General features: G+C 43.1%; 1 protein-coding gene across 1 annotated transcript in view; it reads left to right on the top strand.

Moving 5' to 3' along the window:
- Ncam1 (neural cell adhesion molecule 1) overlaps nt 1-25,111 on the top strand; it is a 239,589-nt gene that overhangs the window by 189,725 nt on the left and 24,753 nt on the right. The window contains exons 9-15 of the mRNA XM_090319502.1: nt 1,740-1,769; nt 6,096-6,246; nt 6,642-6,826; nt 7,314-7,410; nt 7,962-8,132; nt 9,235-9,366; nt 10,477-10,491. Coding sequence (XP_090175628.1) covers nt 1,740-1,769; nt 6,096-6,246; nt 6,642-6,826; nt 7,314-7,410; nt 7,962-8,132; nt 9,235-9,366; nt 10,477-10,491 — 781 coding nt within the window. The remainder of the gene's footprint in view (nt 1-1,739; nt 1,770-6,095; nt 6,247-6,641; nt 6,827-7,313; nt 7,411-7,961; nt 8,133-9,234; nt 9,367-10,476; nt 10,492-25,111) is intronic.

Genomic DNA, 25,111 nt, shown 5'->3' with positions numbered 1-25,111 from the left:
AACCTTGAATCTTGAGCTGAGTATCCACAAATAAGACTTTGGAAATTCTGGATTCTTTGGAAATTGGAGCTTTCTTTTCACTGGAAAGACTATCTTAGTCAGTACAAACCCAGTGCCTGATTTTAAACACTGTCAAAAGTGATTGTATTAAGCAATTTGAGTCTAGTTTATCCAGGGTGCTAGTAAGTGTATAAATGGAGGAGCATTTGGGATAATTATAGGAATGCTTTGCTTCAGTTTATATACATATGCCTGTAGACTTGCATGTAAGGCAATAGAACATAGGAATACTAAAAGCAACCTAGAACAAACTATTTTTGGAACATCATTAATCACACCCCATGATTTTCCTAAATGTATTTATTTGCATATCAGATTGACTTAAAGTAGACCACCCTTCCAACTAAATTATTGGGGCTAAGATATTTATTATCATTCCACCAGGCACTCAGGTGGAAGTCAAGCTCTTAGAAGCACTATGTCATTACAACTACTTATTCTAAAAGCCACAGAACTGTAGTGATTTGGAAAGGACACACAGATATATATATCAGACTTAAGAAACAACCAACCTCCTATGACATAGGCCCCTTAAAAACAATCTTGATTCATGCAGCCCTGGCATGTGACAAACAAGCTTATTAATGATATAGAATTGGCAACATTTGACCTGTTGACCTTCGTTACTTTGTCTGTGCATGCTCCCCTGTTCTCATTTCTCTTTCATCCAAACATCGTGTAAAATCTAACACAGCCATCTACGTCTTCATCTCTCATCAGAACTCCCTGTGTTTTGTGGGCTTACTAACTGTTTTTGAATTCATTTTCATTCCCTGGATTGGATTGTCATGTCACTAGCATCTTTGTTTCTGTCCTGTCTACCAATTGAAATTTATGCCACCTAACAAACAGCTATAATGTCTTTTACTCCCAGCAAGGAAACAGAAAAAAATTATAAAAATTAGATACCCAAGTTGCTGGATTAAACACACACACACACACACACACACACACACACACACACACACACACACACACACACCCCAGTCTTGTTGTCAGTGGAAAAATTCCCTTCATGTCAATATCTCTTTCTGGAGAATGCCATGTTGAATGACAATGGAACAGGCTGGAAGCTGTGTGTCATCTAGCATTCTCCTCCTTGAAGGACTAGAGCCTTATCATAGCCACAGGGCATTTGGTAGCCTCAAAAAGACTTCATCCTTCTCATGGCTAATGTACCTCTCTACTCCTTGCTTTATTTCTTTTTTAAAAAAAATAAAAACTTTATTTTTTATAGTATGCATGCAGTTATACAATGCATGAGCATAAAATGGCATTAGTATCCCTGTGGTAAGCTGACGAATAAAATTGAAAGAAGCTTATCTGTTCTTTAAGAGCCTCTAGACTGTGTAATTAGAACTAGTCACATCACCACCTACTATAAAGAAGTCTAATATGTCTGCTGGTATCTAGTATCTATGTCTGCAAAAGATGAAAAATCCCTTTGTCTTTGAATTACACGTGATAATGTACCTAAGGGGAGGGTGGGATGAGAGCAAGCCAAAGCCTCGATTAAATTGGGTAGCAAAAACACCACGGAAAGTGGACCTTAGCACCCGTTTGAAATGATAAAGAAGCTGCATGTGCACGGAATGCAGTGTGATGCATCACTTCTCTGAAGCAACATGTTGTAAAATTTTACTGCTTTCTTGTTGTGTTTTATATCTTGTTCTCTCCAGGCTTCGTGGACTCGACCAGAGAAACAAGAGGTATAGCTTACCTGACCGCTAGCCAGTCTTTAGTTTTGAAAGCATTGCAGTGTTAACTCATCATTACAGTGAATAACCAGACATGCTAAACTAAGTAGTACTTTAGTTAGATTACAGAATAGGACGATAGTGCTAGACTTTACTTGGCAATAGTTTTAGTTGTTTTAGGACGAGCAAGCAAGCTGTGTTGGGAGTGGATGAACAAAATCCTTATTATATCCTAAAATGAGATCTTATTCTCTCGCTGGTGCTGGTAAAAAAAAATCACATCCAGGTAATTATATTGATAGATATAAATTATCTAATTCAGGCATTTGGAAATGGTGATCTGTCTCCCCCTTTGCTCTCACACAATAGATACAGCTTTGGACTATAAGTCACAAAGTGAGTGATTGAAAACCCACTCAGCCTCTTCCTTGCCAGCTTTTAACCCGTCTCATCGCTCACTTTATTTTGTAATGATTGGTCTTGGTAAAATGATCACATCACATTTCACCTCAAAAGCAACACAAATGACACCTTTCATTCGGTTACCCAAATTGTTAAACATATCTGCTATTTTTATAGAGCAAGAAATTGATGAGATTGGGAATTATTTGGTACAAATGGCTTTATGTTGTGTAAAGTCAGTAGCCTTTAGCCTTTGGAATTTCTCTGCCTGCTTGCTTCAGTCTATGTACCGGGGAAATTTGTTCATATCTGAAACTCAATATTAACCTTAAATTTTCATTGCTTACACTCTAAGACCTCATGTCCAATCATGCCCACTGTCTTTTCCTTTCGTTTTACAGTAAAAATAGAAAAGCAATCTACTTCGGAGGAAGCTCAAGGATCTCATCTACAAAGACTTTCTTTTCTAAATTGAAGTTGCTTTGGTCTGTTTCACCAAATGAGGCTTCCACACTGTAAAACTATAAATACAGAAGGCCCTATAGACTCTGTATTTTAATTCAGGAAAAAAAGATCTTTAGTTCTACTAGAATGATAATTATTCAGGATATAGTATTCATGTGGTTAGGCAAAAGCTTTAAATATTTAATGCTGCTTAATATTTAAAAGTTGAGCACCTGCTCCAGGCATGGATATTAGTAACTGCACAGGCATGTGAACAAATCTCCCTTGATGTCACAGAATGCGTAGTTCAGGACGTGTCCTTGCTGAAATGCTTCTCTCCCCTGACACAGGAAGCATTCAGGGCTGTCACAGGCTGCATGTTTTCTTGCCCCAAAGTGGTGGCCTCATCAGGCTTAGGGAAAGGAGAGGAGAAGAGTTAATGATAAGTGGGTCTTAGGCAACTCAAGAACAAATAATCTCATTTGTTTTACCTTGTATTTCTTCCTGCTGTCATTCTGATCTAGACTTATTTTTTTTTTAAAAAAAAGCTGAAATGTTATCAGTGAGCATTAAGATGTTAAGAGAATCATGATTACAAGTGAAAATAGCCAGTTTACTTCTGAAAAAGCACACAACACTCATCTCCCCAATACACACACACACACACACACACTCTATTTTCCACAAGCATCTTTACCTTGGATGTTTCACTTTGGACATAATTGAGGATCCAAAGGTCCATTTTCTTCTATTTGTCTTGTTCAAGATGAAGAGCATAGGGCAGACGGGGGCCAGAGGAAACTGGAGTTATAGACAGTTTTGTTCTATAAGCTCTGGAAATCTTCAACACTTTCACCTGGAAGTGAGACAAAAATGATGGATGAGAAGAGAAGAATAATTATATAGCTATGCTTGATATGTTTCCTTTTTCTGAAAAAAAATCTTTTGGCCATAATGATTTTCCCTTTATTTACCATTATCATTGTTACTGTCCTCATCGTCATTATTATTATTATTATTATTGCTAATCCCACAGTTTATCGGGGCTTCGAACAAATAACTCACTCATAGTTAACATTAAAATAATCGTGCTCAATTGACTTTCTTGGCTTTCTCTACCACTTCACCCATGCATTCAACCCCACTTTTTGCTGATTATTTTGGCAATGGGCTTTTCTGTTACAGCTGCCTTCATACCACAATTCTTTCTGGATCTCAGCTTCCTCTGCAGCTAGAATTTCAGGCAGAAGCCATCAACACTTGGTCAGAATGGTCTTTTTATTCTTCACTTGAGCTCAACTCGTCTGCTCCCCCTGGGGAAGCCAGCGTGATCAGCATAACTTTTGATAGGGATGTCTTGTGGGTGGCACTGCCTGCCTTTATCCTGAAGCTAAAGTAAAATATTTCCGAGGAAGATAGTCTATCTACATATTCTCTAAGGCCGAATGGGGCATCTGGCTAATTAGCTCCATTATCGATCAACTACAGTGAGCCACTAGAAAAAAATACCAGCTAGTTCTCCACAGAGCGCCGCCTACTGGCCTAACAGCAGAAGTAAATGAGAAACTCAGGAAAGAGATCAGAGAGGAAAAGAAAAAAGAATATGGTTGTCCCTGCAACCATTTCCTGAGCATCTCTTTGATCGTTTTCTAGATTATTCTGAGTAAAGACAGCTCATTTTTTGTCCAACAGAGCACTGTTTTTAATGCCCTCCTTCCTACTTGACCTTCTTTACTTCTCTTCCAAGTGAAAATATCCTCTGAGCTTCCTGAGGATTGTGTGCATGGCACCCCTAGGATGAGTCTAGGCTGTCACAAAGAATCATAGTTCATCTCATGGCTGGCCAGGCCAGGAGTAGACCTCAGGTCCCCTTTGCCTTTTGTCCTGCTGTTGCTTGGGAAAATACGAACAACAAGCAGACCCGTCCAGCCCTTTAGAAATACCTGCAACAATGGCTGCGTGCTTGGGATATCCCTAATCTTTGCTGACAGGTAAAGATTGGAGTTTGGGACATGAAAACAGCCACTGGGCTAGACTGACAGCCCTGCAAGGATACAAGAAAGAGAGTCATGAGGTCTCTAGCATACCAGATAGCTGTCTCCAGGCTCTCTAGAAAAGTGCTCCCCACTTGTCTGCTGGCATTGATGGGTGCCATATCCTGGGATGCAGTTTCTCAGAGCCAGCCAGTCTCTTAGATTTACTGGCCCAATGAGAATACCAGGGCATTCATCTCAGAGAGAAGAGGTGTTCACAGCAATGGGTGGTAATCATTTTGCTTGGCTGTTCTCATCTTACTGAGCAGCATGTTAAAGTTTCCAGGTAGGATATATAACAGGGACCATATCTGTCCTTGAGGGTAAAAGGGACTACTTGTGACAGAGCTACTGAGACCGCGGCACAAGGCCAGTTCTGCTTTGCCTCTGAGTTTCCTGCACTATCTGCTACAGGACATTGAGACTCAGTGCCTCGGACTTCCAAAGTAACATATCCAATGAAGCAGAATCCCAAAGGTCCTCTCACTCTCTGAAGACCAAATCCTCCATAGTATGGCAGATGCCAGACACAGGGTACTTTCCTGCCCATCTTTACGGAACAGGATGTACTAAAGATAAGAGGCTGGCCCAGCCTGGAGGATTGGGTTAAAAAGGCATGTCTAGACACTACTGGAGCCTGGAGCCATTTTCCTTACAATGCTAAAACAGGGGAGGGAATCTTTTGGAAATATTCTAGAACCTGTTGCCCAACGGTCATGTGCTTATTCTCTTCCTGACCATTCCAAAGACCCAGGAAGCCAGTGGCAGGGCCCAGGGCTAGGAAGTGTGTGGTGATTACATTCACCAGGGATCCTAGATCTGCCTACACCTGTCTGTGCCAATATCTCCAGAAAAGGAAATCTAGCTTGACAGCTCCTGAACTTGGAGTTGTTTATACTCCCACTTTAAAATAGAATTGTTTCACTTTTCTTATTAATTTTAGCATTCAGGAAACAGAGGCATCTTCAGGAAAAGGGAGGTCTCTTTCACAGTTTCCTACATTGAGAGTATTAGAACTTCCTGGTACTTGTACATGTACCATAGAATGAGAGGTAGAGAAACTGGAAGGAAAGGACAAGAGGAAGTTCCCCCCCCCCCAAAAAAATAAAACTCCTGAGGCAGGGTTGTTGCTGCTAGAACTTCAGGGCTGTCCTTTCTATTTTCATAGCCCATATCTTGGCAGACCTAGTCTGTCTTTGTCCATCCCCCCACCCACACCTTGTTCAAGCCAGTTGACATAACAGAGTGCCCCTCCCTCATTCTGGATATTCTCACGTTCCCATGGTGTCCGCAGGGCCTCCCCAGGAGAAGGTCCATTAAGTGAGATTAGATGCTGACTTAGAGGAGAGAGGGAGGGGGGTGAGGGAGACTGGTGACAGACAAGCTTAGTCTCCTACCTCATGCTGTTGTGGCTCTCTGCCTCCCTGTGATTCTGACACTGTGCCTTTCCTCTTGACAGACTCTGGACGGGCACATGGTGGTACGTAGCCACGCCCGTGTGTCATCCCTGACTCTGAAGAGCATCCAGTACACGGACGCCGGCGAGTACATCTGCACAGCCAGCAATACCATCGGCCAGGACTCCCAGTCCATGTACCTGGAAGTGCAGTGTAAGGAGGAATAGGACAGACTCCAGGGAGTAAGGGGTGGAGGGCAGGATCAGGAAACACACACATACACACACACACACACACACACACACACACACACACACACACACACACACACTTCCCAGGAACTCTGCCATGTTCCCTTGGCAAGGGCCCTAAGAGGTTTCAGAGCCATGTTCCCAAACCCCCACCATAGATTTCACCCCAGGCCTTCCTACAAGCTTTCCGTGTGTCAAGCCATCCTGTGCTGCACATGCTCACAGGAGCCCTGAAACACACCTACCTCTGGTTCCATTCTGAGACATAACTGCTAACCCGGAGCCAAGAGACAGGATGTGGAAGGCTCCAAGTTAACAGCGATTGTTCTGATAGTCCTTGTTTGTTATTCGTGGCAGATGCCCCCAAGCTACAGGGCCCTGTGGCAGTATACACATGGGAGGGAAACCAGGTAAACATCACCTGCGAGGTCTTCGCCTACCCCAGTGCTACCATCTCTTGGTTCCGAGACGGACAGTTACTGCCGAGCTCCAACTACAGCAACATCAAGATCTACAACACCCCGTCGGCCAGCTATTTGGAGGTATGTCAAGGTTGGGGGCAGGGAGCACAGGGGAATGTATACCAGGAACTGGGGCTTGAACTCTTTCAGGGCTTAGGCGTTATCCATCGTTTTTGCTCATGGCTAGCATTCTACCACTTGCCCCATAGTTCTATGTCCAAGGCGTGTTTTCTGTTTTTATTTGTTTGGGTGGCTCATGAGTGATATGCATCTTATACACTTTCCTGCCTGGGCTGGCTTTGAACCACAACCCACAGATCTCAGCCTCCTAAGTAGCTAGAATTACAGGCATGAGCCACCAGTGCCGGGGTGGACAAGTGTTTGAGTGCCACTCACATCTTCCATCTTGCTTCCTTGGCATGTTCTGAACTGATGGGGAACCATCACGTGGAGGGGAAACTGCTTTTCCTGCTGTACTTCTGGTCTTCCTCCTGGGACAAGGCTGGGACTGGAATGAATGATTTGTGCTTGCTCTGTAACCTAGAGGTTTGCCTCCTTCCTTGTAAAGGTGACCCCAGACTCTGAAAATGATTTTGGAAACTACAACTGTACCGCAGTGAACCGCATTGGACAGGAATCCTTGGAATTCATCCTTGTTCAAGCAGGTGAGTGCCACTCACCCCTGCCTTGCCACTCCTCGAGGACACCTTGCGGGTATACCAGGATAGTGGGACCAAGAGAGTGCCAGGTTCCACAGAGCCAGATGGTCAGGAATCGCAGGGAGCCTTGGAGGTGTGAGGATCTAAACATGAGATGCATCATGGTGAGGCTGTGGTGGGGAAATTGTTCAGGAGGGCGGAAGGGAGTTGACAAGAATGAACAGAAATGTGACAGACCTGTTTTGTAATTAGATGTGTTGCTTAGCTGAGTACTGGGCGCTCATCCTTATACTCCAAGCTATTCAGGAGGCCGAGATCTGAGGATCATGGTTGGAAGCCAGCCTGGGGTAGGAAAGCCTGTGAGATGCTTGCTTAACTCCAATAAATTACCAAAGGAACCAGAGGTAGAGCTGTGGCCCAACTTGGTAACATGCTAGCCTTGAGCTAGGGGCATTGCCCCAGTCCTGAATTCAAGCAGCAGGACTGATACCAAAAGAAACACAAAAGAAAAGAAAACATGTGCCACTCATGTGCATTTCCCTGTGTCCTGCACACAGACACCCCATCGTCACCCTCTATCGACGGAGTGGAGCCATACTCCAGTACAGCACAGGTGCAGTTTGATGAGCCAGAGGCCACGGGTGGAGTCCCCATCCTCAAATACAAGGCTGAGTGGAGAGCACTTGGTGAAGAAGTTTGGCATTTCAAGTGGTACGATGCCAAGGAAGGTGAGTGAGGAATGGAGAGGGGCCCCTGTGGGATGGGTCTCCTTGGTCCTTTGTGTCAGAGATGTACACTCACACCCAGCATTCAGCTTATTATGGCTTCCTGTTTGAGGAGGGTGGCATGGTGCTGGGACTTGAGAGCTGTCAGCATCTGCCATCACATCTGAGTGGCTAAAGAATTAGGAACTGTCCCTAAAGAGTTAGACCACAGACAGATCTTGATGGAGAGCCATTCCTTGCACCGCTGGTATTTGCATCCTACTCTCAGCCATGTGCCAAGCAGAAGCCCTGTGTAGATGCTGAACACAGCCCGATAAGTACAGGGCACCCTTTCTGTAGCCTTATGTTACTGTAACCCCTCGCCCAGTCCTGCCTGGGTATCTGTACCCAAGGATTGCCATGTAATTATGACAGGAAACAAATATGTGGTGACAAGATAAAGTCTTCTCTAAAGTCAATCCTGTGATCCTTTCAAGTTAAAGATTAAGAAAAGGACTTCTAGATTTTAGTACAATTGGATGATCTAAACCCAAAGCAGCAGAGGATGGCTAGATCTGTGTCTGACTCCTCTGGGATTTCATGGTGATAATTCAATGTTGTGTTTCTGTAGAAACTCTTTGCCCATTAAATAATAGCTCCTCGTAGTCTCACCTATCTCCAGTCCCTGGTACTTGCCATTCTCTCTCTTTCTCTGTCGCTGATTATTTTAGGTGTTCCATGTAAATGGAATTGTAGGATATTTGTCCCTTTATGCCTGCTTCATTGCATTTCACATAATGAGTTCATCCGTGGTGTCATAAATCAACTTTTCATCCCTTTTTAAGGTTGAATAGTATTCCGTTGTGCCTCATTAGTACATTTCATGGATCCATTTATTTATCAATGGTGAGACATTTGGGTTTGCTTCTGCTTCTTGGCTGTGGTGAATGCTGCCTCCGGGAATGTGGACAGTTGTCTGCTTGAATCCCTACTTTCAATTCTTCTGCGTACGTGCCTGGCGGTGGAATCCCTAGGTCAGATCACGGTACCGCTGTGCTGTTTTCCACAGCGGCATTTGATCAGTACCCTTCCACCCTTTGTGATCTATCCCGCATTCTCACAACAGCCAACATGGAGGGTGTCGTGACCATCGTGGGCCTGAAGCCTGAGACGTCCTACGCTGTGCGGCTGGCAGCCCTCAATGGCAAGGGGCTGGGTGAGATCAGCGCAGCCTCTGAGTTCAAGACACAGCCAGTCCGTAAGTAAAGCCAGCTGCCCCGCCTCACACCTTCACCTCCCCACATTTTGAGCATAGCCAGGACCCTGGGCTGGCCAGTCATGGGTCAGAAGATAGCCTTTTGTCTTTCAGGTCCCTGTGCTCATGACGGCCCACTTAGGTTTGGCTCTCAGGGATGGCAAATACATGGTTCTCTTACCCTCTCTTTGTCAAAGGGTTTGGGAATGCTAATGACATCTAGGGGATACCTCCAACATAGTATTGCAGAAGAGGCAAAAAAAAAAAAAAAAACCAGCAGGTGAGTGGAGGGATTTGAGAGAATTACTACAAATGCACTGAGCTTGAAGGGAGAAAGTAGAGTGGATGACAATTCATCTAAGCGCTGGTGGGATTTTGTTTATTTTTATGCTGTTGAGATAGGACATCATAGGAAAACAGATTGCTGGAAGATACAAGAGCAGGAACAGACTTCCCACCATTTAGAAGGGAAAAGTACAACCTTGGCTTTGGACATGGTTTGCTCCTCCTTCCAGCCCTCCAAACCCCTTGCGTGGAGCATTCACAGTTTACCTGCCTCGTGGGCTATGTCTTTCCAAGAGCTGCTTCTCCCCGGTGCTGCTCAGGGCTGCTTTGGTTTCCCCTCCATCATCCTGTCTTTTTTTCACCCATGCCTGCCCAGCTTTGCCCTTGTTTCCTCACAGCACCTAGGTAAGCTCTACTCTGGGCCATGTCCTTCTACCCACTAGAGTTTCTGTCCTGAGAGGCTCGTGAGTCTGTCCGGATGAAGAAAGAGCTGTACCTAAACTCCTTGATTTCCACAGGGCTCCTGGGGCTCTCCCTGGCCCCTGGATTTAATATGCCTGAGAGAATCCTTTGCTTGCTGATCTTCTGAGCCAGGGATCCACAAAGGAATCTCCTCTTCCCAGAAGTAGAATAGCCCATCTCATCTTCCTTCTGCAGGGATTGATTGCCTCTTTCTGGATTAGACATAATTTGTGAATTTGCATTTCCAGCTCCATGTGCTCTGCAGGTTCTGTTCATTTCTTTTACATCTTATTTTTTTCTCCCCCCCCCCTTGGGTCTGTCTCTTGGCTTTTCTTTTCGTCTGTGTTCCAACCATGGAAAATGCAGATAGCCCTCCTTCACGTAAGTGCCTCTTCATACCTCATTACCTGTCTTCATAGCCTTAACATCTGCTAGTTCTAGTTCTTAATTTAGTTCCGGTCCCCCTTTTTTTGTCCCCTAGAGGCTGACATAGATGATGCTGTCTGGGCCCTAACCACACTGACCGTAGTCTAGTTGTGCCCTTGTTAACGTCTTTAGGTTCCTCAAGAGGCTAACATTTCTTGTTTTAGAGCATGCAACTTCCGTGTGTTTTGAAATCGTCTTTATTTATTAATTTTTACGTGTGATGATTATCCTGTGGCAAAAATAATGTTTGCTGAGCCAAGCATGATAGACCCTGCGGTGGTTCCTGAGCAACACATGATAGCACCTTCTTACCTTTAGCCAAGAAGCCAGAAAGCTGGCTGTAGACTCATGGTCTATCTTCAAGGAGAAAAGAACCCAAAAGGAACTTCCACATTTTGCTTTTAGGATAGAAAAGTCTAAAACTCAATTGCATCCCTGCTTTTCTATCAGTGGATAGCTAGAGAGAAATAGCAACAGTGACTGGGGAGGCCCCTTGAAGCAGGTACAAGGGTGATGGATGTACCGTGGAGTTTGTCCGGACGAAAGTGCTCGGGGTTTACACCTTCAACTCCAGTCAGCTCTGTTCATTAGCAGCAGATCACTTGCAACATGTATTTCTGTGTTTGGAAAGACTGATCTGCCAGCTTTGCAACTCTGCTGGCCTAAGATGGAGAGGGGGAGAATTCCCACAGAAAGCATGCCCTAATTAAGCAGGCTGTTAGTTTCAGAACACAGGAAGCAAGGCATACAGAGAACCGACCTGTTGCTGTACAAAGTAGAACTGTTGTCCCATCTCTCTGTCTGTACACAGTTTTCTTTCACCGAGGCCTGGCTCTTCCTTCCTAAGAGGAATGGAGCCAGGGGTGTCACCCAGATAGACCTAGGAGGAAAGGCATTCAGGAAAACTTCCCTTTTGAAAATGTATTCAGAAATACTGCAGCAATAGCAAAAACCACGTTAACAATGTGTGGGTGTTCTGAGATATTTTTTTTGGAGCTATATAAAACCTACCTCAGCCGAGTTGGTGTCTGAAGGTACTCAAGATGGTAGCAGAGTGGCAGGAGGTAGGGGTGGAAGGAGAACATGGAGCTCTAAGACTGGTACCTAGCCTGTGCTGGTCTGGCAACTGTGCTCCCCATGGGAGCCCAAGAAGAGCAGCTCCTTTCTTCTGGAGCCTTCCCCAATGGAGTTTCACCTTCTTTCTCTTTGAGATGTGATCCACAGATGGATGCTAGCTTAGCTATATGAAAGAGAGAAAGAGCGGGCTGCAGGCTGCTGCTGGCTATCTACACAGTGTCTGGGCCTGGAATGCATCTTCAATCACTACCTGACCAGGCCTTGTTTTTTATGAAGTTGGAATGTTTTCTTCATGTAGCAGAGAGTGCTTTTAAAGTCAGGATTTGAAAAAAAAATATTTGCTTTAATCTTTTAATTTAGTTCTACCCTAAACACACACACACACACACACACACACACACACACACACACACACACACACACACACACACACACACACACACACACACGCGCGCGCGCGCTTTGAGCCAGGTGCCAGTGGCTCATGCTTGTAATCCTAGCTACTCAGGAGGTTGCGATCTGAGGATCACCGTCCAAACCCAGCTCAGGCAGGAAAATCCATGGGACTCTTACCTCCAATTACCCACCAGAAATGCTGGACATGCAGCTGTGGTTCAAGTGGTAGAGTTCTAGCCTTGAGGGAAAACAAAAAAAACATTTCCAGGATAGCATCCAGGCAATGAGATCAATCCCCAGGACGGGCACAACAGTATTTAGAAAGAGACCAAATTTGGACATTGTTATTGGGGTACTCAGTCTTAATAAAGGGAGGATTCTCTCTTGATGACTTAATCATAAACTCCCCCTCTCCTCATTGTAATATAGGTTTATCAGAGCAGGTGAAACCAGCAAAGCCACAAATTACTAGAGGACCCCTGCTTCTACAAGTACATGGCTTACCTGTGTGGAGGTTCCTTTGTGTGGTCTTCATGTGTGTGCATGAAGGGGAGATGAGTGAGCTGTACCTCTAAAACACAGATAAACACTAACCTGGGGAAATGTTCCAGTTCATATATTTTTTAAAATCCAAATGCCTACATGTTATCAAGACCCTCCAGTGTTAATCTCACAGCCTCTTTTTGCCTTGAGAGGGGCACTTTCCTTTTGGAGCAACTTACACCTTACGACAAATTTTATTTGTCCCCTTATCTGAACCACACACCTGTAGAATTTATAGCCTGGAAAGTACATATTCATTTGCTTCTGAACGGGACAGCAAAATAGATGCACTTTTTCCATATGTAGAGAGTGCATTAGTCTCTACTTTTTTAAAGTCCCCTGACATGTTCTGTTTCTTATGGGGTCCACCACGTGGCATCTGCATGTATACATGTATTATATGCGATTCAAGCACAGGTAATTCCATCCTTTCTCCAGAATAGTATGAACGAATTGTGCAAACAGCCCAAGCCAAATTCAAGAGAGAGAGAGAGAGCGAGAAAGAGACCTTTGCCTGAATGAACCAGGCTGTCCAGTTATGACAGTTTAGTAGCCTATCTTGCTCTGATTCCAGTGACATTGTACCCCTGAGGGTATATAAGCTGATACCTTCACCTTGGGAGGTATGGAATCACCGAGGCACATTAAAGTGACGTTGGTGAGAGGTTGATGCTTTTCCAAAGGGACATTGCCAGTGAATACTTAAAGACCCATTGCCTGTCCATGTCTCCCAAATGCACGATATCTAACCACCCTCCATGTAGAAAGACACGTAGTGTTACTTGGTTAGCCCTTCCTCATTTTCATGTTCTTTCAAAGACTCTCGTTCTGGAGTTAAATAAGACAGGGAAATCTTCTGCATAATATATGATCACCCAATTATAAAGAACATTCAATTATTAAAATTAGAATAAAGCAAGGCAGGTATGTTTTGCTATATATGTGTGCCCTGGACATAGCAGGTGCCTAGAATAGACACATACAGAGAAGAAGACATGGAAACTGGCCTGGTTTCTTTTTTAAATCCTGTTTGCTGAGGACCAGATTCTCTTTCTTGCTATCCCTCTGATCCTATGGCACCAGCTGGTCCTGCTGAATTAGATGTTCATTTTCAGCCAGCATTTAAGGCTTGTGCAGCTGTCCCTGGCCCATTCCCTTACCTGAACAGTGGGCTTGGCGGCGCTCAGGCTCCTGCTTTCAAGTTTAAAGGAGAGATGGTCTCTACGCCGGTTTGTGGACCACCTGTTCCATGCATGAAGTTTCTTTTCCTAATTCGAACTTGCATCAGCATCTCATACTGTCATCCCAAGAGTGTTATTTTTATTTCTCCTCTTAGCATCCATGTACCTTTGTGACCTGTTTTTCCCTGACCTCTAACATCGCCCACCCCATTTTTTTAAATCTTCATTTTTTCTTTCTTCAGTGACTCCTGCTGGCTCTTCTACCTTTGTTCCGTTGTCTTCGCCAGCTAGTGAGTATCATTTTGTTCATCTGTCGCTCTGCAGGCTGCTTCCTACCAGCCACAGTTTGTCTGCCTAATGTTAACTCTTTTGCCAGGTGATAATTCAGCTATGTTGGTGGAGAGTCACTCAGGTTTTAGAGAAGTGAATGAAAAGACCAATAGGCATAGGTCCTGTCAGATACAGAGGAATCAACAGCACAACATTAGCCCTATCAGGAGGCTCCCTGGGCTTGCGAGAGCCAGCCAGTCCCGGGGTTTCTCAGGGGCTAGAATCTGATATTTGGAGAAGCTCAAGGAATCTACTATTGAATATATATATACATATATGTGTATATATTCATATATATGTATACTCTGCAGGGTAATACGAAATGCTTCAAGGTGTTAGGTTTTTCACCCTTTATTTTAATTGGCCCAGTTGGATTCCCAACATTGACATTAGATAGTGAGGCTCATAGCTTGCACTTTCTCCATTAAATGCATACATTTCTTGTAAATATTTATAGGAAAATAAAGTGTCTGCTTACAGATGTTTTGGCAGTCACAGCCTCCACGAATTATTTAACCTTTTGCAAGCAAGCTTTGCTTTTTCTCTTCTCTCAAATCAAAGAAGGACTTACTCAGCACCTGCCCCATAAAGAAAATAGCATCCTTGACAAGCATTTTTTTTTTCAAATTGGTGAGTCCTGTTCTCCCTGCATCAGTACCACTGACCCATTGGGTGTGTGGATCAGTCCAGGCTCTGGCTTCATCAACCTGGCAGAGCCTGGCTCATTTCCAGTCATTTCTTTGCTCTCTTATCTTTTTATTGCCTTGAATCATCCAACAAAGAAAATGTGCCAGGCCTGCTGCCCTTTGGCATTTGAACCCAGTTTTCTGGTGGGGGAGGAAAAGCAAAGTTAAACAACAGCTGAGCAAGCGTGGGTTGGAATGCCAACAGTGGCTCAGAGAGGCACCCACAGCAAGTGTGGTCCTGCCAGCTGGCCCTGTTCTTAGTACAGCCCAGGCCTCTGTCTCCTCCTCTGCCTCAGGACACTCAAGCCCCAGGTCCAAATGCCATGTTTTTTACTCAGAAACCCCTCCATTGCACCACTCCTTTTTAGCAAAAATGAGCTCAGGCTCTGGACCAGTTTGACTTGGTCCACATTCCAGCACTGCTGTACTTCAAGTGCTATGCCATGCCTCTTTGAGTGGCAGATTTCTCATCCCTAAAATAAAGGATAGATTCTGCTTACCTGTAGATACTTAAGAGAATTAACACATTAAGATTGATACACATATACATATAGTATATGCTAGTCACTGAAAGTTATGTTATCCCTTGCTGCATGAATGTCATTTGTCAGGAAAAAACATCTCTGAATAACTCTTTTTTTATTTAATTTTTTTATTGTTACATGATATTTGCCAGATAGAAGGTGCATTAATTCACATACATTGATACCCTTTCACATGTTCTGAATAACTCTTTAAAAAGATTTCTATTAATATTGGTAAGTCAGGAAAGAAGAAAGCTTCACCATCTCTGTCCTTTCTTTCTAATGATGCCTATATGAAATATATGGATGGCTACATACATGTGTACAGTGTATGCATACAGATGTGTGAGTTTATTCCCTTTCACTCCTTCACCTTTCTATGCCCTTTCTGCCCTTCATGTTTCCATAGCAACCTGGCCTCTTCCTGCCCTTACAACCGCAGAGCTGTCTAGTGAGTACAGCACTGAGAAGCTACCTCTGATGGCTGTTTGTTGTAGACTTCTGAGTGGAAACACCACCTCATGATTTCTTGTTCATCAAAAGCAACAGTTTTGAATGCATGCAGGCTCCTGGCCTAGTGTGGTTTCCTGTGCATGTTGTCTGCGTGACCAAGAGAGCAAATCAGGCATCCCCAACAGAGCAGGGGGGAGTATTTCTAGAAATACTCCAAATTGAGGCTCATGTTACAATATAGAGAGGACCAGGGAGATCACACTGGAACACACATACATGCATGTATACAGCATACTATATACTCACTCACACTTACGTCGAGTTGCAAAACATCTAAGTACAAAGGAAGAAATAAGAAGAAATGGACTGCTCCAGGTATGCTAGGGGTAATGTGGAGAAAGGGGCAGTGGCTGCCTCTGAAAGTACACCTGCCTTTGTCTCAAAGTACTCAGAGAACATACATGAGCCAGAGTTCCTCCTATCTCCCTTCAGGTTTCCTTAGTGCAAGAAAACTGGCACACCAGCTGGGCACTGATGGCTCCCACTGGTTATCCTGCCTACTGGGTAGGCTGAGATCCGAGGATCCAGGGGTTAAGCCAGCCTGGGCAAATATATTTGAGTGTTTCTTATCTCCAGTAAACCAGAAGTAGAAGTGTGGCTCAGTTGGTAACATAGGAAGGAAAGAGGGAGAGAAGGAAGAAGGGAGGGAGATTGGGGTGAGGAAGGCAGACAGGAAGGAAAGAAAGAAGGAAGGGTGGGAAGGAAGAAAGGAGGGAGGGAGGGAGAGAAGGAAGGGAGGTGGGGAAAGGGAAAGAAAGAAACAAAGGTGATATACCAGAAGACCCCTATCCCAGCCTTGCTCTTAGATAAAAGTCCAGATGCAGAACTGGAATTCTGTTCTTGACAGTGGGCTCAAGAATCAGATGATATAATTTTCTCCCATTATAGACACCCGGCACTAAGTATAGGTCCTCATCCATATGTGCTGGTGTTTCAGTGCTCTAGTGAAGCCAGATGTGCGCTAAGGATTTTAATTCTGAATTGACCACAGGACTACACATGTAGACATGTGTAGTATCCAGGGGCTAAAGCTGGGTGGGGCTTTCAGATTTTATAACATCTCTAGGTGTAGAACACAAGCGACACGTATCCCACAGAGCAGCAGTCAGAGTGAGAAGGCAGCAAGCAGGTATGCAAAGTACAGCTCCTGATCCCTGGGCCCCACTTCTGATACATAATTAAACGAGGGAGGAAGAGAGATTTCTGCTTCTGAGTGTTGGGTGAAATGCTTCCCTGTTCTCCTGCAGAACCCAGCTAAGGGTTTGCTTTCGTGTGTGTGTGTGTGTGTGTGTGTGTGTGTGTGTGTGTGTGTGTGTGTGTTGTGATGAATTTTAATCCCAGATGCTTTTGAGGTTTCATTCTTTAACAAAGCAGAGTGGGGGTGACAGCAGCGTGCTTGCTCGGGTTTAATTCGGAAATGGGCTGGGTTTGTTTTATTTTATTTTATTGTTGAATTGGAAAAGGAATGCAGCTAACAGCACCCTTTCTTGTCTGGTATCCTTCTTGTCCTTTTTCAGCCTGGGGTACAGTATGTGTCTCCCACAATGGGAAGCTACGGGTGTTTAAATTTTAAACACCAGAACTTTCTTCCCCTAGGTGAAATGTTTAGCGATGACATCTAAGCGAAAAAGCACTGCATCCTATCTGGTTTTCAACCGTGTCTCTGTGGACCCCAAATCATAGGGCCTGGCTGATATTGAGATAAAGGAGACTTACCCATGATAGAGCAGAGGCCCATATTTAATATGAACATGTTCTTCAGCAGCCAGACAGTATGAACACAGACATGTGAAGAACAACGTCCCTGTGAGAAAACTGATGGCAAGACGTGCTGTCAGGGTTGAAAATATGTAATAGTATCTCCAACCTTTCTGTGTGTGTGTGTGTGTGTGTGTGTGTGTGGTATGTGGTGTGTTACTCTACTTATGGTGAGAGTGAATAAAGGTATCCCTAAATAAAACACAAAGAAAAAGTGCTCAATCGTGTATAATCTCAGCAGCGCATGCTTGAAAGGAGAACGAGAAGCTTGGGTTCTATTAGCTCATAGTGACAAGGGAATATGTCACTTGGCTGTACTATTTCTATTTTTAATCAGCAGTGTATTTTGGGCAGAAAGACTACTTTCTACCTCCCTTCTTTGCCCTTTTCTCTAAGCTTTATTTGTCAAAGCCCCAAAGCCCCCAGCTGGCCTGTGAAAGTTAAGCTGGAGAAACCTAATACACTCGCTAAGCAGTTAGGGTCATTCGGGTTTAATTGGGACTATAGCACACAAGAAAGGTCCAAAAGAAACATAGACAGATGCAAGCAGCAACACTATTCTTTTTTCCACGCTGTAAAGTTCAAATCCAGCCACACATCCGAGGCTATCCCCTCAAACTGCCAAGTGTTTGGTGACAAGATTGTCGGTTTGTTGGGCCAGAGACTCAATTTTTGCCTTTCAGCGCCAACAGATCGTTATGTCAACTCCCGAAAGGATGCTGTCTCCCGGCTAGCACTGACCTGGTCCTTTGTGTGTGTATCTTGGCTTTGGGGAACCCCACCAAAGCCAGGAGCCTTGTGGATGTGGTGAAGTGAGGGGAGCGTCTCAGCCCACCTCCTTTGGGCTGCATCCATCGGCCTCCTGCAGCTCGGCTTCCATCTCCCGGCTTCATTAGTGGAAACGTGAGATGACGTCCCTTGATTTAACATAATCCTTTGTTCTTTCAGGGTTCAAAATCTCGGGACTTTTTCTTGGTGACCCATGGGCCTGTTTCACCGTCCTTGCTTTCCAAAGATGCTGAGATATTTCTGGACCTTGTGAATAACAACCCCCCCCCCACTCTCTCCTCTCTCTCCTCTCTCTCTTTTCTTTTCCCTTGACTTTCTCCAGGAGTGACTTGTGACTTTGACAGGAGTCCTGACAGAGACACCTCCCAATCTCAGAACAAGGGTTTATGTGCCTTGATGTTAATAATTAATTAATATGCAATGTTACAGCTCTATCTAATGCTTATTGGTGTGGTTAACCAAGTGCTCTTAATGATTTATAATTCTTCTATTTCTGGGAATTATTTTACTGTCCTCCCAATGTGTTTCCTATAGATGCTGCTAATTTAATTTGATTTCTCCTTTTATTTAGTCTGTGATTTTGTTGTTGATTTTTCTCCCTGCTCATTGTTTACATCAGTTTTTAATTTTTTTGTATTTTCCATGTGACCTCCTCCACTTTCCTTTCAACCAATCATGTGCGTGCGTATCATGTGACTTTGTCATGTGGCTTGCATGGTGCTGATGATGTCGTCCACGCTGGTGAACAGAAGGTAAAATTCTTTGTTCTGATTAGTGAAGTAAGCCTGGGACCATAGCCTGGCACCCAGGACTCACTCATTTCTCTCTCTTTCCAATATCCAAAGTGAAGCCATTGGAGAGATTTCCTCTTATTCTCAGTTCACATCCAGAATTCACCATTTCTTCCAACTTTGACATGACAATTTGATAACATGACAGCCTTTAGTTTCCAAGAAACCTATTCACACTGCTCTCTACCGTGAAGCCACATTTACCACTTTGCACAGTTTGCAAACTTGAATTTTCACTAGAGAGTTATGAAAAGCAAATTAGCCTTATTTGTTTATCTTTATATCCAAATAGCTCTCTAAAACCACGGTGGTCCTAAAAATGGGTCACTATTCCATGAACATGTTTACAACTGAAATGCTACAGAAAGAAAGAAATCCCTGGCAAAGGTATTTGTATTTGTGTTGAACCAGTGAAAGCATGTCATAAAGTTCATGCAAATTGAAGACTTTCAGAAATAAGAACTTGGATTAGAACAGTGTGACTGTGATTGCTTGTGAGGTGTCACTTTTCAAGAGTGGGCCTCACCCAGGCAGCGGGGGGAGAAATCAAGCGAAAGTCACTTGGCAATTACCATGACTGGAAATCTCCACGTAATCAAGAATCATGATTGACCCTCGCAGCAAAGGAAATGAAATTATAGCCTAATTAAGCATAGAGCAGTGACAAAATAATTAGTTAATATTGTGCCTGTCACAACCCTGTTCAAGCATCTCTCGCTTACCACCAAGAACGAAGGAGGCCTCTCTCTACTGATGGCTTCTCTCGCTAAAATCAAACACCTATTCTAGAACCTGCCCTGGGAATCATACGCATTCCATTCGCTCCTAACTGGAAAGTTTTACTTCGTGTCATACCCTGAGACACACATAGGCTGCACTGATCACAAAAGAACAGAACTAACTCCAGTAACCACCCAGTGTGCCCGTGCATGCCGGGGTCTCCCATTTGGCCTCACTTCTCTGAGAACTGATTGGGCGACATCCACACAGACAAAACCATCAATGCTTGTCTTGCATGTTCTTTGTTACTGGTCTGTTCCATGTCATGGTCATACACCCCACATGTGTTAGCCTGTTTGTTTTCCCTCTCCTTTGCTTTCCATTGCCTGTCTCAAAGATGTCTACTTTTTTTTTTATATAGGTATGTCAACTGCACCTTAATTTAGTCCCATTTACTACCAGACTCCCAGATTTGCATACAAACTGCCCTCATATCCAAAAAGGAGCTGTCTAGTTTGGACATTGTAGGAAACAAAAGTGAGACTCTCCCCCCCAAATAAAAGAATTATCTGGCCAGGTGCTAGTGGTTCACACCTGTAATCACAGCTACTCAGGAGTCTGAGATCTAAAGATCACCATTTGAAGGCAGGCAGAGTAAGAAAATCCATGAGACTTTTACCTCCAATTAATCACCAAAAATCAATTTAAAAAAATCCAGAAGTAGAGTTGTGGCTTACGTGATAGGAAACGAGCCTTAAGCAAAGACGCTGAGACGGCATCCAGGTCCTAGGTCAAGCTCCAAGATCAGCACACAAAAAAGAACATCTGATACAATCCACAACAATGAATCTGATCTATATTTTTAAGTTATCTTATATTGATCTTAGAGAAGAGAAATTTGAGAGTTTTAGATCTGCAAAACTCAAAGCTCAGCCCCCCCACAAATATGGTGATTTTATATTTCCTAAAGTATGAACATGGAGTAGGTGTTGAATTTAAAACTCATTTCATTTATTAATTTTGTTTTATTCTTAAGAACCAATTTGGCGATTTCTGTGCATTGCTACAATTAAGAATGAAACAAAGCACAAAGTTAGCAAGGCAAAAACTTGTTTGCTCCTGAAAACACTTCTCTAAGTCATAGAAACAAGCCAAGAGATGTTGGGAGGTGTTTTCTGCAGTTGCCCTAGGATTGTCAATTACTGGTTGTCCGGTAGTAAAAAAAAATTAAAATAATAACTCACTGAATACCTCATGGATTTCCAAAATTATTCATCCCTCACCACTCCCCATTTCCATCTGTGATGGACCCTATCCTGTCTGTTCACAAAGTATAGGCAGAAAACTTGAGTTACCAACAGAGGAAAGGATCTTTAATAATAAAATTTTAGAAAACAGAGGAGCCAGAGTAAATGAGATTTACAGGAGAGGGAAATAGAGTTGAGTTATCATCTTCTTCTACCTGAATCTTAAAGTAAATTGGACCTGAGATTGCAAGGTTTCAATAAGCTAAGAGGCACAGTATCAGTCAGTTACACACCCAGCAATGGAAGAAATCTAACGTTCCTGTCTGTCTGCCCACAATTGCCTGACAACCTTCACAGGAGTCAGACGTTCCATCTACTTTTCAGTTAAGCTAGACGCGTGTGTACTGAGCCCAGAAACAACACTGAACGAAGAAGGAAGGTTAAAACAGGGACCGCACCATTATTCCCAGTCACCTGGCTCCTGAACCTACAGAGCTGTGGGTAGATTAGCATGGCAAGAGCTAATTTACTGCGGCTAGCTAAAATATTTATTTATTCTTGTTTCCCTGGATGGCTTCCATTGACCTCACAGAGCCATGGTTTTGTGTGTCCACTACTGAGGACTCTACTGTAAATGGGACATCCCATCTCCCCCCCACCATCAGCATGTGTGTCATGAGAACCCCCACCCCTGTAACCCCTTTTCTCACAGTGCTGCATGTTTGAGCATGGCTCCCTCCCTACCCCATTCATAATGATCTCTTTTTTTTCTTTTTAGCTACTGACACTGTAGTAGGAAATGCTGATTCCAATGAACTAAACTCTTAACACCCACTCTTCCTTCTTAGACTGAAAACATCACTAATTATCCTTTCCATATCCTCCTTTATAGCTATGTATATACTTTGTTTTTTGCAGCTGTGTGTCTGGATGGGCCATGGTCTCTGGCAAGTGGACACAGACTTTCCAACAGGGATTCTACTCTAATTGCCTTTATTTCTAAGGATTTCCTGGACTGGTGGCTCTCAGGGTAGGGAGTTAATGGGAATGATTTGTAGTAGGTGGCAGTGGTGGGTATCAGTCCATATCCTGTGAGAAGAGACCAAGGGTCACCACTGGCTTTGGAAATTTCCAGTTCCCTTAGCGTTTCTAATATGAGAGTAGAAGCATGCCAGCAATCTCACTCTTCTTAAACCCTGAATCAGTTCCCCTCATGGCCTCCGAGAGAGGAGCCATGTTAATTGTTGGGAATAGTTAATTCTGTTAGAACTTACTGAACCTAGATTCATAGTCATGTTTTCTTTCTAAGATGATGAAACAAAGATAATTGATCAATTAATCTATTGGTATTTTCATGACAGCCATGAGAAAGGAATTGATATATTTTGTGGTTTGGGCTGTCAGAGCTCATTTGTTGCTAATTAATTTGTGCTACTCTTGGCCACCCATTCCCAACACATACATTCATAATTCCTAAGGAGACAGGGCCTGAAAAGGATTGATAGACCAGGTGCCTAGTGAGCTGGGTCCCAGGAAGATGAGCATCCATTCTCTGTTAAAAGAAAAAAAAAATTCTAGGGGACTCCATACCTCTATACATCTGGTATCCCAGAATTTCGTGAACCAGAGTTGAATGGAAAAAAAAAGTTGTGTCATTTGAGAACAAGCCCATCCTGGAAAGAAAAAAGAGAATATGTAACTCTAAAGGTTTCGAGGAAAATGATGTTGGGCAAATTGATACCCATCTTTAACATTCTTTGGAACTGTGAGAAAGCCACAGAGGCAGCCGAAAGAGGCGCCAGGGAGAGTTTGAAGGAATGTATGTGACATAGATCATATTACATTCATTTGTTTGACATCTAGAGCTAAGAGCTCTCTTTCAGGAAGGAGAATTAGTGGCCTAATAGTTTTAAATCATGATTCCCCAAGGCAATTTGCTGATCCCCCTAAAGAGCCGTCAATAACCTCTTGATGGAATTATAATGTTTCAGAGTTGGGGAAAAATGGAATAGGCTTTATATCTGAATAACTAAATCATACAGATTGGACTTTCTTTTCAAAGTAAATAAAAAAGTATAGACAAGGCTCAGATTGCTTGTAGAGGACACAGGAGTTTGGATAAATAAAATGATCAGTATTCTAATGCCTGGCATTGCTATTTGATAGTGAAAAATAAAGAGATTTTCATTCAAGCCCTGCATCCATTACTGATTTACACCAGAACTTTGCATAGATCCATGCAGGAGAGAAGAAAGAGGAAACAGGAAATAAGCAGAGAAAAGAGATGGAACTTTTTTCAGACATAGCTGTTTGGCACCTTGGAATTTCATGCAACATCTCAGCTTGCCATTGGTGCTTTTGTTGTTTGGAGTAAGACATATGCTATGTACAAATACTTCCTACAGCCGTGGATTAACCATTATTTTTTGTTGGGGGATGCATCTATCCTGTAGTATTTTACAATGCCTGGTCTCTAGCTGATGAGAAGAAGGGCCTGAAACAGACTTAGATTTAAGGTCACAAAAGCCCAGAAATTAGGAAGGAAGACTCTACAATATGTATTGTTTGAAATATGCATTTCAATTGATACATTCCTACAAAGGAATTCATAGGATTTTCCTATGTATATGTTCTTAATTTTTCTCCTTGTATTCATGATTTACTTTGTGCTAGAAAATACACAAACTGCCCAGTCTTCCAGAGTTGTTTATTTGCAAGAACTATTCTTAAGGTATTACTGCTTTCATCTTCACAGAAAATATTTGGGGGTAGGGGAAAATATTGAGTCATAATTGAAGCTAAACTCAAAGGATATGATTAACCCCCAGGGGTCTTCTTGGAGCAACCTGCCTGTTGCTGCTGAATTGCAAACCAGAATTTACAAATAATTGCAATATTGGTTTTGCAGAAATTACCCATAATGATCTCAATCCCAGCTGCCACCCCAGAACCTTGAGATCCTCTATTGCAAACCAGAATTTGCAAATAATTACAATATTGGCTCTGCTGAAATTACCCATAATGATTTCAATCCTAATAGCCACCTCAGAACCTTGGGAACCTAGAATCGTTTTCTCTGCTAATGTGTTCAATTAAGCCGTGAGCCCGACTACCCAGATCCCATTGCTTCTGCCATGGACCCTCACTTGTCAAGCATGGCTTAGTACAAGAAGCTTAGGAAAGATTCTTAACCTAATTTATATTCCTGTTTATAAGAGCCAGCAGCAGACTGTGAAAGGAAGAGACAAATGATTGAAAAACTGCTCTTGCTGAATCTTAGGAAACATATGTATAGCAAGTTACAGAGCCAGAAAGTTGATCAAAAATCTCTGTGATGTTAGTTGAAAATGGCGTTCCTACAGGAACACCATCATAAGGAAGGTTATTTTATTTCCTGTCTCAAGGCCTGAGTATTTTTTTAAATAGTCCTAGATCCGTTCTATCATTTGGCTAGCAAAAGAGTATCTTGTTTATCTCCAAGGCTGCAACAGAGTAAGCACACGACATACGTTCTGTGGAATAAACCATAGACGGCACATTCGTCTGTATAGTATGTGTGATACCAAATGCTCTAAATTCTATGAGAAAAGAGTACATGTCAGAGTAATATGGTATTTCTTTCAAGTGACGTAACAGACTATAATGTTCTCAGTATGGTAAGTTTAAGGAGTATGTTAGAACTATGGTGCAGTTTTTAGGGCGATTTGTATGTGTGTGCATGTGTAGTTCCAATTATAATTTTTCTAAACCAAATCCAAAGATGAGAGAATGTCGTCCTCAGGGCTGTTGGGCCTATAGGGATTTTTCAGAGAGATTTTTGTTCCTATGTCTTTAAAGAGACTTAGAAGACTTGTTTCAACGATAGAGCTTTTTTTTTTAAAGGAATGTTGCCAAAATTATAGAGCAAGAAGTACCAGAGAGAAGCAGAGGAATATGCCTTAGAGAAACAGGGACACATCTCCCTCACATTGGCTGAAGGTCATTAACTTGTCGTATGTGTTCTGTCTCCCATGATAATCA

Source organism: Megascapheus bottae, chromosome 27 (assembly GCF_031878675.1).
Source record: "Megascapheus bottae isolate mThoBot1 chromosome 27, mThoBot2.hap1, whole genome shotgun sequence".
NCBI classification, from domain to species: domain Eukaryota; kingdom Metazoa; phylum Chordata; class Mammalia; order Rodentia; family Geomyidae; genus Megascapheus; species Megascapheus bottae.
This window is presented reverse-complemented; position numbering and strand designations above follow the sequence as displayed.